This window comes from Mus caroli, unplaced genomic scaffold (assembly GCF_978045245.1).
Source record: "Mus caroli unplaced genomic scaffold, Mus_caroli_1 scaffold_4, whole genome shotgun sequence".
NCBI classification, from domain to species: Eukaryota; Metazoa; Chordata; class Mammalia; order Rodentia; family Muridae; genus Mus; species Mus caroli.
Genome location: NW_028227259.1, coordinates 124,643,784 through 124,660,079, shown reverse-complemented (window position 1 = coordinate 124,660,079; position 16,296 = coordinate 124,643,784). Strand labels below are relative to the sequence as shown.

At 52.0% G+C, this 16,296-nt stretch overlaps 1 protein-coding gene across 1 annotated transcript; it reads left to right on the top strand.

Moving 5' to 3' along the window:
* Positions 1 to 473: 473 nt before the first annotated feature.
* Sdsl (serine dehydratase like) lies at positions 474 to 15,053 on the top strand. Its single transcript, XM_021162663.3, has 8 exons — positions 474 to 652; positions 10,079 to 10,272; positions 10,424 to 10,463; positions 11,180 to 11,319; positions 12,587 to 12,675; positions 13,287 to 13,514; positions 13,701 to 13,825; positions 14,705 to 15,053. Exons 1-8 carry the CDS (start codon positions 481 to 483, stop codon positions 14,896 to 14,898), a joined length of 1,182 nt encoding a protein of 393 aa, XP_021018322.2. The 5' UTR covers positions 474 to 480; the 3' UTR covers positions 14,899 to 15,053.
* Positions 15,054 to 16,296: the final 1,243 nt, after the last annotated feature.

Below are 16,296 nucleotides of genomic sequence, written 5' to 3'. Positions count from 1 at the left end.
TTGCCTGACTAAAAACCATTTTTTAAAACATTCTTTTAAAGGGAAAAGAAGCCAGGCGTGGTGGCACACGCCTTTCATCCCAACACTCAGGAGGCAGAGGCAGGTGGATCTCTGTGGGTTAGAGGCCCCTGGTCTATGGAGTGAGTTCCAGGAAACCGGGGCTGTTATACAGAGAGACTCTGTGTCAAATGAACAATGAAGTCTCTCTCCCTTCCTTGTTTTGGACTCCGTGTCCAAATCGGTGGCACTGGCTGAGGACCAGGCAACTGTCAAGTTCTTTCCCCTGAGGTCACCTGCTGCAACCCTCACTGGATAGGTGGGGACCTCCCAGAACACTCCTGGGTTTTCCTGGTGGCACTGACTCCCTGACTCCCACCGTGCGTCATTCCCAGGGACAAACAGTCTTTGCTAATGTGTAAAATCAGCCAGCAAGCCAAGGTCAGGACCTGGCAATCACCGGAGCCTCTCCCTGCGGTTATCATGATCTATGGTGACCCCACGATGGATGTGGGGAGCCAACCAGGTCAAACGCCCTGTGAGAGACCGGGCCACGGCTCACTGGCAAGTGAAGACCTTGACAGAAAACCTCACACCCCAAGAGCACGTGCAGAAGAGGCCTTCCTGATTCTGTCTCACGTGGCTTCGTTCTTAGGTAAGGTGGGTGCTTAATTCGAGGTGACAAAATTGTCGTTTTATTGTTGTTGTTTCTTTCCTCCTAGGGGTTACAGCAACATACAGAAGTCAGAGTGGCTGGGTGGTAACTGTTCAGTTACCTGGGGACCTTCTGTTCCTCCAGCCCAAGCTGCCCCTTCAGGGGACCCCTTCTGCCCCTCCACCCCAGAGTTGTTTTCAACTCTGTCACAAACTCTTTCCATTTCTCCAAAGTCCAAGAGGTTTTGTTCTATGAGACAGGATCTCACCATGTAGCCCAGGCTGGCCTTGAATTTCCTTTGTAGCCAAGGATATCCATTTATCTTGCTGCCACCTCCCAAGTGCCAGGATTACAGGCATGCAGCACTACACCCAGTGCTTAGCTGTAAGTGAGTTTTTAAGTCTCTTGGGAGGCACACCCGGATTAAATGTCCCTCAGAGCTTAGTCTCTGGTCTCTGGGATGGCTGACCCAACTAGTCACATTAACTTTTTTGCACCTGACTCCTTCCCTTGATCTGGGAATGAGTTGTGTAGGGGAAGTATCTCTGCAAAGGTTTCAAACTCAAAGGCACCCCAAGTTCAGTCAAGGGCTCCTGGGAGGGGGCTGAGTGGCAAGAGACTGAGAGGACGCGGTGACCCCAGGACAGTGGCCTTCCTGAGAGGATGGTATGGCCCAGGGTGGCTGATGGAAATAATGCCCTAAGGTGGGATTCTCTGGCCTCCAGGGGTCGAACTTCTTGGTTAGGGATGGGGAGTCTTTGAACTTGGCCAAGGAGCCATGCTGTGTTGTGTATGGGAAGATCTTGATCCCTGGTGGCTTAACCTGCCTGGACCTTGTTCTTACCTCATGCAAGGAAGGGAATGAGGTGAGGCTTGTGACCGAGGGTGGCTGGCAGGTGTCAGAGGCTCCACCCACCTCAGCAGAAAGGTCCCTTTGTCCTGGGAACAGGGTGCACATCTGGGCCACCCACCTCAGCAGAAAGGTCCCTTTGTCCTGGGAACAGGGTGCACATCTGGGCTGCGGGGGTGGGGTGAAGATTAATGAACAACCCAGAGGTCTGGACCTGGAGGCTGCTTGGTAGCCCGAGGTGTCAGGGACAGGAGTTGGCTGTCCACGCCAGCCCCTCCTCTCCCTCATCACAGCCAGCAACTGTGACTTTGAGCAGTGGACTTGGTTTCTCCAAACATGTTCGGATCATCAGAATGTTTTTCGTCCAGGTAGTTGTATGTTGTGTGGAGGAATGACATCACAGTGGCTTTGCCACCTCTGCTGCAGTCTCAGGTGACTTCTTTTACGACCATCAGAGTGACAACGGAGCACCAGCTGCAGCCCCAGTGTCTCACACACATCAGCTCTCCCAGGAGAGGGGCCTGTATCTCTCCCTACAGCTAAGCCAAGGCACAGAGTGGCTGTCTGACTTCCCTAGGGTTACTTAGCCAGGAAGTGGTGCAGCAGAGCCTGGCTCCAAGATCTGTGTTCTAAATGCTGAGCACATGGCCTCCCCATAGGAGCCCTGTGCCTAGTCTGCTGTTTCATTTCTGTTTTCATTGAAAATTAAAAAATTACATTTGTTTATATATTCTCTGTATGTATGTGCGTGTACGTGTATGTGTGTGTGTATACATATATTCATGTGTGTATGTGTGTATTTGTATGTATGTGTGTACATGTGTATGTATTTGGGTGTATGTGTACATGTATATATATGTGTGTGTATGTATGTATATGTGTGTGCATGTGTGTTTATATGTATGTATGTCTGTGTGCATGTGTGTATGTGCATGTTTATGTATGTGTGTGTGTGTGTGTGTGCGCGCGCGTGTGCACATAGATCAGAGGTCTTTCTCTGGCATCAATTCTGTCCTTATACCATGTTGATCCTGGGAACTGAACTCAGGTCATCAGGTTGGTGACATGTATTCATACCTGGCAAACCATCTCAATATATGTGTATATATATGTGTGTCGGGGGAGGGTTTGAGACAGTCTGGCTATGCAGCAATTCCTGATGTGGAGTTCATGGTAATCCTACTGTCTCAGCCTCCGGGGTGCTGAGATTACAGGTGTACCAGCACTTGGCTTGTTCTATTACTTAATCTCTTTTCTTTTATTCTCTCACCAATTTATTTATTTATTCAATTTACAGCCTGATTACAGCCCCCTGCCTCCTTCCCTCCCAGTCCCACCCTCCCACCCCTCCCCAACCCCCCCTTTTCCTCAAAGAAGGGGAGGCCCCTTGTGGTACCAATCCACCCTGGCACATCAAGTCACAGTAGGATTGAGGACATCCTTTCCCCCTGAGGCCAGGCAAGGCAGCCCAGCTATGGGAAAGGGATCCAAAGGCAGGCAACAGAGTCAGAGACAGCCTCTACTCTAATTGTTAAGGGACCCACATGAAGAACAAACTGCACATATATTTTTTTTTTCTTTTAAGAAAGATTTAGTTTGGGCTGGTGAGATGGCTCAGTGGGTAAGAGCACCAGACTGCTCTTTGAAGGTCCGAAGTTCAAATCCCAGCAACCACATGGTGGCTCACAACCATCCGTAATGAGATCTGACTCCCTCTTCTGGGGTGTTTGAAGACAGCTACAGTGTACTTACATATAATAAAAATAAATTTAAAAAATCTTAAAAAAAAAAAAAAGAAAGATTTAGTTTGACATGGTGATGCATGCCTTTAATCCTAGTACTTGAGAGTCTGAGGCAGATCTCTTTGAGTTCAAGACCAGCCTGATCTACATAGTGAGTTCTAAGTCAGCCAGGGTTATATAGGGAAACCCTGCACCCCTATGATGATGATGATGGTGGTTTTTGGAGACTGGGTTTCTCTGTGCAGCCCTGGCTGCCCTGGAACTCTATATAGACCGGGCTGGCCTCGAACTCACTGAGATTTGCTTGCCTCTGTCTCTCAGGTGCTGGGATTAAAGGTGTGCACCACCCCAGCCCAGCTTATTTTATTTTTATTTATTTTTTATTTTTTTAGTTTTTCGAGACAGGGTTTCTCTGTATAGCCCTGGCTGTCCTGGAACTCACTCTGTAGACCAGGCTGGCCTCGAACTCAGAAATCTACTTGCCTCTGCCTCCCGAGTGCTGGGATTAAAGGCATGCGCCACCACGCCTGGCTTAGTTTATTATTTTTAACCATGTGTATGGCATGTATGTTTGTGTGCACGTGAGTGCAGGCACCCATGGAGGTATCAGAACCGCCAGAACTGGGATTACAGGCTGCTGCAGGCGAGCTGCCTGATCTGGGTGCTGGGGACTGAACCTGAGTCTTCTTCAAGGGTAGCACTAGCTTTTAGTCATTTAGCCAGCACCGCTCTCCCACCCCCAGGTGTGTGCACGTGAGTGCACGTATGTAGTTGTAATTCTAGCATGTGGGTGGTGGAGGTGAGAAGTTAAAATGTTCAGTGTCATCTTCATTTGCATAGCAAGTTTAAGGCTAGCCTGGACTACACAAGATCTGTTTCAGGAAACATTAAAGAGACTCCATTCCTAGAGGCTTTGTGGTAGAGAGCGAGTCTCATGCGTGAGAGCCCTGGAAGTTTGCTGTTGGCATACCGTAGGCACATAATAAGTGCAGATTCTTGTCTACAGCTGAGGGACTCCTCCAGGAAGCCTTTTCCAGATTCCATCTTACAGGCACTTGAGCAAGACTGGCCGCTTATCAAGGATGGGGGAGGGGATGACGTGAGGGCAGAGGTGAGTTGGGCGGGGTCCTAGTTATAGGTCATGGATAAGCAGCTCCACCTCGCTCCAGGCAGCCAGGGGTTAACCATCAATCCTGGGAGGGGAGAGGTCACAAGACCCCAAGGAAGACACAGGACACCTGTGTCGTCTGGTCCTTCCTGACTCTTGCCTCTTATTTTTTATCTGGGGAAACTGAGGCTGAGGGTGCACTCCAGGGTCTCAGCCTTCAGAAGGGCCACAAGAGTCTGACCGTGGAGCTCCGAGCACGCGGATTTGACTAGGCTAACCAATCAAATCAGACATCTTTCTCCTTCTACTCTAGTAGTGTTGAGATTATAGACACATTACCTCATCTGGCCCTGTCACATGGGTGCTGGAGAGCCATACTGGGGTTTTCACACATGCCATCTCCTCAGACTCTCCTCAGTCCTTCTGTGACCCTAGAACTCAGCATGGCTTTCCATTGCCTGACAACACCCACCCCAACCTCCCACCAGCTCCCACCTCCTACAGCAAGGGCCTGTGGGAAGGCAAGGGACACACTATCTTGTTTGAGGTTAAAGGTCTTGGGACTTGGCGGGTGATAGGTGTCTGGTAAATATTTATTTATTGAGTGCAGGAAGGCGTGAGCAGCTGTTGCTCTGAACAGTAAATAACACCCAGGCTTCCTCTGCTGACTGTGAAATGTTAGGGACGGGAACATGATGTGAGAGTCACTCTTCCTATTCAGACTGGAGAACGGGACAACTGCTGGCTAGGCTCATCCTGTCTCCTTTCTGTTTTCCTTCCTTCCTTCCTTCCTTCCTTCCTTCCTTCCTTCCTTCCTTCCTTCCTTCTCTCCCCTTCCTTCCTTTTTTCCTTCTCTCCCCTTCCTTCCTTTTTTCCTTCTTTCCTCCCTTCCTCCCTTCTCTCCCCTTCCTTCCTTCCTTCCTTCCTTCCTTCCTTCCTTCCTTCCTTCCTTCCTTTTTTCCTTCTTTCCTCCCTTCCTCCCTTCTCTCCCTTTCCTTCCTTCCTTTTTTCCTTCTTTCCTCCCTTCCTCCCTTCTCTCCCCTTCCTTCCTTCCTTCCTTCCTTCCTTCCTTCCTTTTTTCTTCTTTCCTCCCTTCCTCCCTTCTCTCCCCTTCCTTCCTTCCTTCCTTTCTTCCTTCCTTCCTTCCTTCCTTCCTCTCCCCTTCTCTCCCTCCCTCCCTCCTCTTTCTTTCTTTCTTTCTTTCTTTCTTTCTTTCTTTCTTTCTTTCTTTCTTTCTTTCTTTCTTTCTTTCTTTCTTTGTTTCGACAGGGTCTCTCTATGCAGCCCCAAACTGTCCTGGAACTTGCTGTATATACCAGCTTGGCCTTGAACTCACAGAGACCCACTTGCTTCTACCTCCCAAGTACTGGCATTAAAGATGTGTGCTACCATGCCTGGCCTGCATCTTTATTATCTTGTCTCAAACATAAGCTGACCCCAGTGTGAACCCGGGCAAAGTGGCCTGACCCAGCAACAGCTCTGAACACAAAGTCAGATCTGGGGTGTGCCTATGTTATTGAAGGAGTCCACGATGAGGGGTACACTCTACCTCTTGCTGGCCAGCCCCTGCTAATGTATGCTTTCTGAACCTCCATTTCCACACTTGCTAGATGAGCCCAGGTCGTTCACGAGCCATGAGCTGCGTAAGGAAGACAGAGAGGATTGAATACCCCCATGGGTTCATCTTGGTCATTTTTTGTTGTGAGTTCTCACCAGGACCCCAGAATCAGGAGCTGTCCCTTTAACAAGGAGGAGGGGCCAGGCCCTGGTAGCCGGAAGCTGATCTGGTAGCCAGTGAGTCCAGGTTGGTCCTGGCTGGGCTGTCCTTCAGGAAGGTAAGGAAGGCATTGTGGGAGTGGCTGGGGACCGTGGGGCAGTGTGTTGGGCAGTGAGTGGGTGTAAGGGTGGTTATCAGTCGAGTAGCATCTGCCCTATCTTGTCACCCCACAGAAGGCAGGCCCTGCAGTCCCTGAGGGTAGTTAGCAGGGTGTGCTGGCTGGAGGGGCGGTCAGTTAGCTTGGCTTTCTAGTCTTTTTTTTTTTCCTGACTTAGCTGTCGTGTGCCACTAAATGGCCCATGGGGAAAGGACCCCAGGACTGTCAGAGCGGAGTGAGGACTAGACCAGATGAGAATCCTTACAAGTGGGTTCCAGTAAGAAAGTCGCAGGGCCCCAGCTGTTCAAGCCCTTTTATGTGGGTGCTGGAGAGCTGAACTTGGGTCCTCACTGCTCAGCTCCAGCACCTGCCTCAGTGGTGAGAGGTGGGATCCCTGGGTCTTGGCTCAGCTGGGTGACAGTGGTGAAGTGGCCCCTCAGGAGGAGCAGAGAGGCCTGGGAACAGAGCCGAGCTCTCAGCAGTTTTCCCTTGCTGCTTTTGTTTGTTCAGGGGAGGGTTTCTCTGTGTGGCTGTCCTGGAACTCACTCTATAGACCAAGCTGGCCTCGAACTCACAGAACTGTCTGCCTCTGCCTCCCGAGTCCTGGGATTGAAGGTGTGCGACTCTTATGGATAATTGCCAATGGTACCAAATAGTCTCATTTTTAATGAATGAATGAATGAATGAATGATGATGATGGTGGTAAGGAGGAGGGAGAGGAAAAAGAACAGTCCAGTAGATAAGATGCCACACAGTGGCTGGACAGTGGTGGCACGCACCTTTAATTCTAGCACTTGGAAGGCAGAGACAGATGGATTTCTGAGTTTGAGGCCAGCCTGGTCTACAGAGTGAGTTCCAGGACAGCCAGGGCTACACAGAGAAACCCTGTCTTGAAAAACCAATGCCATACAGTGTGGAAACCCCCACACCTGCACTGGAACTTTGAGCCTGTGGCCTTGTGTACCAACCCCTCTGGGTCACCAGTTACAAAATGGAGTTAAATACAGGCCTCTGTCAGGATTTCTCAGTGCCTTCTGAGATAAGAAGGAAGGAGCTGGGCATCGTGCCCAGTTTCCAGCCAGCCCCACACAACAGTTAGCCCTTATCAAGCAATGCAGGGTACAGTGGACAGACACCTCCTTTTCATGGTTGAACTTAATCCTCTTAAGGACCCTGTGCTGCCCAGAGCTGCCCAGTGTGTGGTGTGGTACATAATTAGCTCATTCTTATCTTTCTGGTCCAAGAGGTCTCTCCTGACTCCATACCCAAAGGAGACTTTTAAAAAAAAGATTTATTTTATGTATGTGGATGCTTTATTTTGTATATACATCTATATGTACACCAGAAAAGGTCATCTGATCTTATGAGACTAGGATTAGAGATGGTTGTGAACCATCTATAATGGGATCTGATGCCCTCTTCTGGTGTGTCTGAAGGCAGCTACAGTATACACACACACACACACACACACACATATGCCCTTGTGCATGTGAACACACACAATTCTTTAATAAAAAATAGAAATAGAATCCCGGACCACCAGCCTAAGGATGGAACCGCCAACAGTGGGCTGCACCATCGCACATCAATCACCTATGAAGAAAATACACCATGGGCTTTCCCATCTTGTAGGATCATCTTCTCAGTTGCGGGTCCCTCTTCAAAAATGACTCTAGCTTGTGTCAAGTGACATAAAAACTTGCCAGCACAGGAGTTTGGAGACTGGGTACAGCTCATAGGCCCCTTTCCCTGGGAGGGGTGCTGAAGGGGATGAGAAGGGTCTGCGTTGTTTGCCTTGTCTGGGGAGTTCCAGGGCCATCCTGACAAAGGTTCAGATTCATGAACAGACCCCCAGTCAAGTCACTTAAATAAGAGGTCCGGGTTCCTGGGCAGGAGAGATGGGGTGCAGCTCACACCCCCTGGTGGCCGACCTTGGAACTGCAAAGGGCCTGACCAATCTTCTGCTATAGAGACAAAAAGAGGGTAATTTTTCTTTTTCCTCTCCTCTCCTCTCCTCTCCTCTCCTCTCCTCTCCTCTCCTCTCCTCTCCTCTCCTCTCCTCTCCTCTCCTCTCCTCTCCTCTCCTCTCCTCTCCTCTCCTCTCCTCTCCTCTCCTCTCCTCTCCTCTCCTCTCCTCTCCTCTCCTCTCCTCTCCTCTCCTCTCCTCTCCTCTCCTCTCCTCTCCTCTCCTCTCCTCTCCTCTTCTTTTCCTCTCCTCTCCTCTCCTCTTCTTTTCCTCTCCTCTCCTCTCCTCTTCTCTTCTCTCCTCTCCTCTCCTCTTCTTTTCCTCTCCTCTCCTCTCCTCTCCTCTCCTCTCCTCTCCTCTCCTCTCCTCTCCTCTCCTCTCCTCTCCTCTCCTCTCCTCTCCTCTCCTCTCCTCTTCTCTTCTCTTCTCTTCTCTTCTCGTCCCTTCAGCTTCAGTTTGGTAGTTTGAAACAAAGTTTTCTCAGTACGTAACTGAGGCTAGCCTTGAGGCTACTCACTTTGTAGCCCAGACTGCTCCTGAATTCATAGATCTGCCTGCTCCTGCCTCCTGTGGGATGGGTGGTATCCTTCACTACGGCTGCTTCTCCCCTCCTTTAAATTTGCTCCCTCCTTCCACCTTAAAGTGGTTCCTGGGGATCGATCCGAGGTTATCAGGCTCCTGTGGGAATGTCTGCTGAGCCATCTCACCAGACCCCTTTTATTACACCTTTTATAAATTATTTGTATGTATACATGTGTTTGCCGGTGTGTATGTCTGCCCACCAGGTGCATGCAGTGACAGAAAAGGCCACAAGAGGGCACCAGACCCCTAGAACTGGAGGGATTCGGAGAACAACCAGGGTGATGAATTCTAGGGAGACAGGCTTCAGGGAGCAGCTCCTTTAATTGGGGTGGGGAGGGGAGAACAACAGCTTCTTAAACCTTTGGGGGAGAGGCAGGGAGGGAGTGGTCCAACTCCTTCCCATCTCAAGACTTTTGGGGTTGGACACAACTTGATCCCACTTCTGCTCTGGGTTGGCATCCACTGGTTCTATGGCTCCCTGGGGCCATAGGCTGTGAGCACCCCAAAGGGTGCCAGGAACTGAACCTGGGTCCTTTGCGAGAACATCAAGGTCTCTTAACAGATGAGCCATGTTTCTAGCCCCCCACCCCCCTTTTGAGACAAATTGCATTGCCCTGACTAGCTTGAAACTTGTTATGTAGCCAATATAAAGCCATCACCTCCACACATTTGGACCAATGTGAACCATTGTAAAGCTACATACATATTTACATTAAAAGGCAAAACAAAACCTTATGGGTCAGTGTGGTATCATACCATTATAATCCCAACACTAAGGAGGTGGAGGCAGGAGGATGGTGGATTCCAGGCTAGCCTGGGCTATCCCTCAACAGCAACTATAATAAAAGCATCTTTGCTTTTAGAGACACGGGTTGTGGCTCCTACAGAATGGATAAGTGGGAGAAGGGTTTAAGATTGCCATGGGCAAAGGTGAAGGAGTACGGAAGGGTCTGGACTCCCTGGCACCCGCTAAACCAGTGTTTTAATGAAAAACAAAACAAAACAAAACAATGAATGAATGAAGAATGAATGAATGAATGATTTTTTTTTACTATTCTTTGGTTACACTCTGTGTCCTCAGCACTATGGGCAGTCATAGGTATTAAGTAACGGGCGCCCAGGACAATCTGCCTTGTTCAGATTGGGAAACCAGGGTGCAGAGATGGTCAGATACTCACCTGGACCTTGAAGCTTGGATGCTGGCTAAGATTTGCGGTGGTCGGGCTCAGGGGCCTCGTCCTTCTCCTCCCCCTGTCATGGCTAAAGAGTCTGACCGGGTGCAAACCCTTTATGCCTCCTTGCAGGTGGTCAGCACGCTGTTGGAATGGAGGAGGCCTTGGCAGAGCGCGTCGGGGCGGAGCCTTTCCACAGGGTCACGCCCCTGCTGGAGAGCTGGGCGCTGTCTCAGGTGGCAGGCATGCCGGTCTTCCTCAAATACGAGAATGTGCAGATAGCTGGCTCCTTCAAGATCCGGGGCATAGGTCATTTCTGCCAGCAGGTGAAGGAGGGTGGGCACAGGACTGTGGAGGAAGTGCGGGAACCTATGGGGGTGGGGGAAAGGACTGTCTGGTGTGGGTGGAGCACCGGGCTACATCCCATAAAGGTTTCCATGACCGAAGTGACGCCAACTCCATCCTTTCTCTCTCCAGATGGCCAAGAGGGGATGCAGACATCTGGTGTGCTCCTCAGGTGACCTCATCCCCTTTCTGTTTTATTGGGAGTCCTTGGGACTGGGGTTGGGGCAGGGGAGCCAGCCAGAGCAAAGGTTAATATCCAGGGCTTGGCTTTTCCTTCCTTCCTTCTTTCCTTCCTTCCTTCCTTCCTTCCTTCCTTCCTTCCTTCCTTCCTTCCTTCCTTCCTTCCTTCCTTCCTTCCTTCCTCCCTTTGTTACAGGCTGACAGGATTCTGGATTCTCCTGTCACCATCTCCTGAGCGCTGGGGTTACAGATCTCCATCACCAGGCCCAACTAAGGATTAGCCTCATCAGGTCAAAGTCTCAGAGAGCCATACCATCTGCTCTTAAGTCCCTTCCCCATAATCTGAGACTTGTGGTGGTCACAAACGGCAGAGACCCACCTCACAGAGGTTTAGACCAGGGGCTCCAAGTTCTGAACACTCTTTGGATAAATGGCTTTCAGGCCCCGCTGAATCCAGCCCTTCAGTCTCTTGCTTCTCCTTTCCCCTCTCCTCTCGTCCTGGTCCCACAGTAGCCTGGGCGACATTCTCATGTCCGTAGCAGTCACCGAGGTTGCGTTCTCTGATTGGCTTGACGTAAATCAGCAAGGTGGGTGGGTGGGTGGGGGGCACAGATACTCAGGTGACTTATGGAGGTTTGGGGAAAGGAGGGAGGGGGAGAGAAGGGGGGCACGAGAAGCCTGAGGAACTCCTTTCCTCACTGTTCCCAGGGGGCAATGCGGGCATTGCGGCTGCATACTCGGCTCATAAGCTGGGCATCCCTGTCACCATCGTGCTCCCAGAGGGCACCTCCGTGCAGGTGGTGAGGCGGCTGGAGGGGGAAGGGGCCGAGGTCCAGCTGACTGGGAAAGTAAGGAGGTGGTGCGGGGCTGGGGCGGGGCTGAGGGCGGGATTGTGTCCTCTTCTACTCCACTGTAGGGCATCGCCTCCATTTATTTGTGGGTGAACACTGGCCAGAAACAGTGTCTTAGTCTTCAATCTTCTCTCGGGAGGGCAGAGAGAAGGGAGAAGGGGCAGGACAGGAGTGTTGCACTTTGAGGGCTCGGACCTCTGCCCCACCCCGAGAAGACTCCTGTCAGAGGCCTGGGAGTGTCCCCCTAACCCCTGTCCTCAGGCATACTGGGACCTGAAAGGCTGGCAGTTGATAAGACAAGACCCTCTGAGTGATTATGCCGTTTCTTGTTCTGAGACCCCAAGGAGGAAATAACGGGACCTCCCTTGAAGTTGTGCCTGAGCTATAATGCCCAAATCAGCCTCTAAACACACTGTGCAGCCCCTGGCACCACCCCAGCCCTTTCCTCATCTCCTCTGCTTCCTTCTGTTTTGTTTGGTTTGGCTTTCCAAGGCAGAGTTTCTCTGTGTAGCCCTGGCTGTCCTGAAACTCATTTTGTAGACCAGGCTGGTCTCGAACTCAGAGATCCACCCGCCTCTGCCTCCCAAGTGCTGGGATTAAAGGCATGCGCCACCACGCTCCACTCACTTCTACCAATCACTGGCTCACCCACTCATCCATCCATCTATTCTGGAACAGGGCAGTCATGTCTATACACCTGGGGTTTATCCCTCTGGGCTCAGCAGGGCTGTGGCCCTGAGTGGGACACAGCAGCTTCTCCCAAACCCTCAATCCTATGGGTGGAGTCTGTCCCAGGCACATGTTCCCGGCATTCACAGCCCACCCTGGCCGTACCCCAGGCAAGCTCCATGATTAGGGGATGCCCAGAAGGTGACCTCTGGGTGACTTAGGGTGGGCACAGGGGTCAGGGTCAGGCTTGCCTGTGTTTCAGCTCACCCTGGGCCACCATCAGGAGACAAAGACTTTCATGGATCAGCCGCTGGGACCCAGCTGATCTGCGGGGTTGGTGTGAGAGACTTGTCCCCTCCTGTGGGTCTAAAGTCGGCTCTATGTGACCAGCCTTGGAGCTGTTCTAGCCCTGTGGGTCACACAGCATTCGGGTCCCTTTGAGTTTGAGGGAGATGTGTGGTGTCCTTTGGTCCATTTGGAGGTTGCCGTTCTTATCCTGGGAGGTGTGGTGTCATTCAGGGGGACCCATAGGAAATGGGGGGGGGCTTCACCACAGTCTCTGTGGAGTCTCTGTGGGGCCTCTACTTCTCTTCAGGTCTGGGATGAAGCCAATGTAAAAGCACAAGAACTGGCCACAAGGGACGGCTGGGTGAACGTCTCCCCGTTTGACCATCCCCTTATATGGTAAGGCTGCAACTATGTTCTTAGGAAGCCAGAGTGTGTGGGGGTAGGAGGACCCTCACTGGACCGAAGAGAAAACTGAGGCCCAGAAAGGAGAAGAGACTTCAAAGCCAGGCAGACATGGGTTCGAACCTGGCCTCTTGGGAATTGTGTTTTATGTAAAGCACCTCATGGCCCGTGCCTCAGTTTCCCCATTGGTGAACTGGACATTGTAACATGAAGTATCCTCTGTTGAACATGTCCTTGGGGCCGGGTGCACAGGCTGCTGGCATTCCCTTATTGCCTGCCTGCTTCTCTTCTGTAAGGAATAGGTAGCTACTAGGAAGCCCATTGGGACACAGAGAGGTCAAGACACTTGCCCGAGGGCACACAGCTGGTCATGGGGCTGCTTCCAGAACTCCAGCTGATCCCTCTTAACTGATAAGGATATTCTTGGGAAAGGCAAGAAAGACTGGGAGAAAAATGGGGAGACATGTGGGTGGGTGAAGAAATGAATGGATGGAGAGCAAGGGTGAAGTCCAGGGGACCCCTCTTGCATCATGTTGCCTCTGAGTGGCAAAGGAGGGGTCACCTATTCCGGAAGTCCCATCATGTATCACCCTCAAACCCCACAGGGAAGGCCATGCCAGCCTAGTGCGGGAGCTGAAGGAGTCACTAGGGACCCCTCCAGGTGCCGTGGTGCTGGCCGTGGGGGGCGGAGGGCTCCTGGCAGGTGTGACTGCTGGCCTGCTGGAGGTGGGCTGGCAGCATGTGCCCATCGTTGCCATGGAGACCCGCGGGGCGCACAGTTTCAATGCGGCCTTGCAGGCAGGCAGGCCGGTCACCCTGCCAGACATCACCAGGTAAGCCTGGGTGGGCATCTGAGGGGGTAGAGGATGGGGCGTCTTTATCCTATGGTCTATTCGTCCAAGCTGTTTGGGGGGTGCAGGCACCCCATAGGTCTGCTTGACCTGATGTGGGTGACCTGGGGACAGCAGGGTGGGGCTCTGACGTGTCTGCTCTTCCACCCCCCTTCCCCCATCCCACAGTGTAGCCAGGAGCCTCGGAGCCAAGACGGTGGCTGCACGGACCTTGGAGTGTGCAAAGGAGTGTGAGGTCCTCTCTGAGGTGGTAGAAGACCGGGAGGCTGTCAGCGCTGTGCAGAGGTTCCTGGGTGAGCGAGGCCTGGCACTCTGTTCACTCAACCTTGTCCTCAGTGTTGGGGACTGGGCTGGCTGGGCAGTGGTGATGTCATGGGGGCGTGTCCAGTGGTGATGTCACGGGGGCGTGTCCAGTTGTGGATGGGAGGAGGAGAAAGCCTTAGCAGCTTCAGGACCTTTGCACGTGCCCTTCCCACATTCCTGTCTCCAGATGTCTGTCCTGACCCAATCCCCTACTGCTTGCCCATGTGATGACGAGTTATCCGTTATGGTGCCTTCTCCAGGAAGCCACCCTGATCTCCCCACACCACCTCACTAACAAGAGAGCTCCAATACACTAACCCTGCTGTCTACAGCTGCCTAGTTTTTAATCTTCTGATGAGGTGTGGCTGGGTCGGGGTGAGGCTTTGTGTCTTAGCCACTATTATGTCTCTTAGGTCTTCCTAGCACAAAGCCAGGCAGAGAGTGAGGTGTTTGTTGAATGAATAGATGAATGTATGAGTGGAGAAGATTAGTAATGGAAAGATGGGCAGTGGAGGGAAAGAAGGATGGATGGGTGGGTGGGTGGATAGATGGACGGGAGGATGGATGGGTGGGTGGGTGGATTGACAGGCGGGTGGATTGATTGGTGGGTAGATGGACACACTGACGAACAGTCTGATGGATGACCAATCAAATGATGGGTAGGAGATGGGTGAATGGCTCCTGGTTGGATGGCTGGTGTTTCAGACAAAGGCTACACTGATGGATGGACAGACAGACAAGTGATGGAGCAGATCTGTAGAAAGTCAGACCTGTGATGTCGGAGGAGAGAGATGGATAGATGGATGCTTCTTGCTGAGACTGACGACAGCTCTCCCCCCTTCCTTCCCCCAACCCTGTCCTCCCCACAGATGACGAGCGCATGCTGGTGGAACCTGCCTGCGGTGCCGCCCTGGCCTCCATCTACTCGGGCATCCTGTGGAGGCTCCAGGCTGAGGGCCGCCTGAGCTCCACCCTGGCTTCTGTTGTGGTCATCGTGTGCGGTGGCAACAACATTAGTAGCCAACAGCTTCAGGAGCTGAAAATCCAGCTGGGCTGCAGCTGAAGAATCCCAGGGGCTCCCCCAGAGGTTCCTGGACACCTTGGTGGTCACTCACGGGACCTCGGTTCCAGTGGTCCTGCCCTCTTCCTTCCAGGTAGCCCTCCTGGGTTGCTCTCAGTGGCTCCCTGATGTCCAGTGAATAAACCTGACTGAGCTGAGCTTGTGGCTCCCTGGGTTCTGTGTTTTTATTCCTTCGGGCTACACAACCCGAAAGTAGGTTTTGAGAAAAATGCCTCTGTGTCACAGCATGGGCCGTTCCACGGGACCTTGAAATGTGTCCCTCCATGGAGGTGATGTCACTAGCCCTCCTCACATGCTTCAGGAACTTTTCTAAGATCTCCTGAGTCCTTCTCAATATCCTCTTTCAACAAGACCCTGCCACAGTATGTGTGAGTAGGTGACACAATGCACCAAGGTCATGTGGCTGTCATGTGACCCAGCCAGGTGCAGACAATAATTCTCAGTGTCACTAGGTTAGTCACATCAGCGTGGGTGCTGGCGGTAGCGGGGGTTGGGGCAGAGTCCTGTCCTGTGTCTCCCTGTGGGGGTCAGGCCCTCCAGACATAGGAAATCTTGTAGCAAACAAGATGGCGTCAACTCTGTTAAAGCCACAAGGGGGCAGCAGAGTGTCTCCTATGGGGAAGCCGGCTCAAGGTGGATTTGTGTCCCGCAACCCTGGAATCCCCCTTGGCTCTAACACAAAGTGTGTTTGTATTTGTGTGTGTGTCGAGAGTGGGGTGGGGGCGGGTGCTGAGGCCTTAGAGGTGGCTGGGACCCACCTTGTCTTTGTATGGGATCTTCTGATTCCCCTCACAGCCCGCCAGGTGACAGAGCTTAGCTTGGGTAACCACAACCCAGGGTGAGACTCAGTTCCCTGGGCCCATGGGCTGTGTGACCTTGGGCAAGTGTTCTATCCTCTCTGGGCCTGCATCGTACAGGCCACAGACAGCAGTGACCTCCACTCTCAAATGTGCTGTCTGTGCTGTGTTCTCTCCTGAACCCCAGAGACGGCCCTCACTTCCCAAGAATCCCCCTACAGACACCTGGGGGAGCCAATCCCATTTCCTTGGAGCCACAAATTGTGACTATGCCAGGATAGAGATTTTGGCGCTAAGAGTCCTGAAGCTGGATGGGGACAGACCTGAGGACATCTATTCTTGTTAATTAATTAATTAATTAATTCTCTCTCTCTCTCTCTCTCTCTCTCTCTGTCTCTGTCTCTGTCTCTCCTCCTCATCCTTCTTCCCTACTCCCCTTCGCTCTTGCTCTCACTGTCCCTGTATTCTGGACTGTGACACAGCCTGATAGGAGTGGGTGACCTTGGATCCGCCACATGTGTCCTTCAGTGGCTGTTCTTTCCCACTGTGAAGACCAACCGTGGGAGTCAGGAGGACCCAGGGT

Bases quoted from the DNA above. Each gene is read 5' to 3' on its own strand.
- Sdsl (XM_021162663.3), top strand. From the start codon at position 481: ATGATCTATGGTGACCCCACGATGGATGTGGGGAGCCAACCAGGTCAA. The intron at 10,273-10,423 runs GTGAAGGAGGGT...TTCTCTCTCCAG, and splicing joins TAGGTCATTTCTGCCAGCAG to ATGGCCAAGAGGGGATGCAG. The intron at 13,515-13,700 runs GTAAGCCTGGGT...CCCATCCCACAG, and splicing joins ACCCTGCCAGACATCACCAG to TGTAGCCAGGAGCCTCGGAG.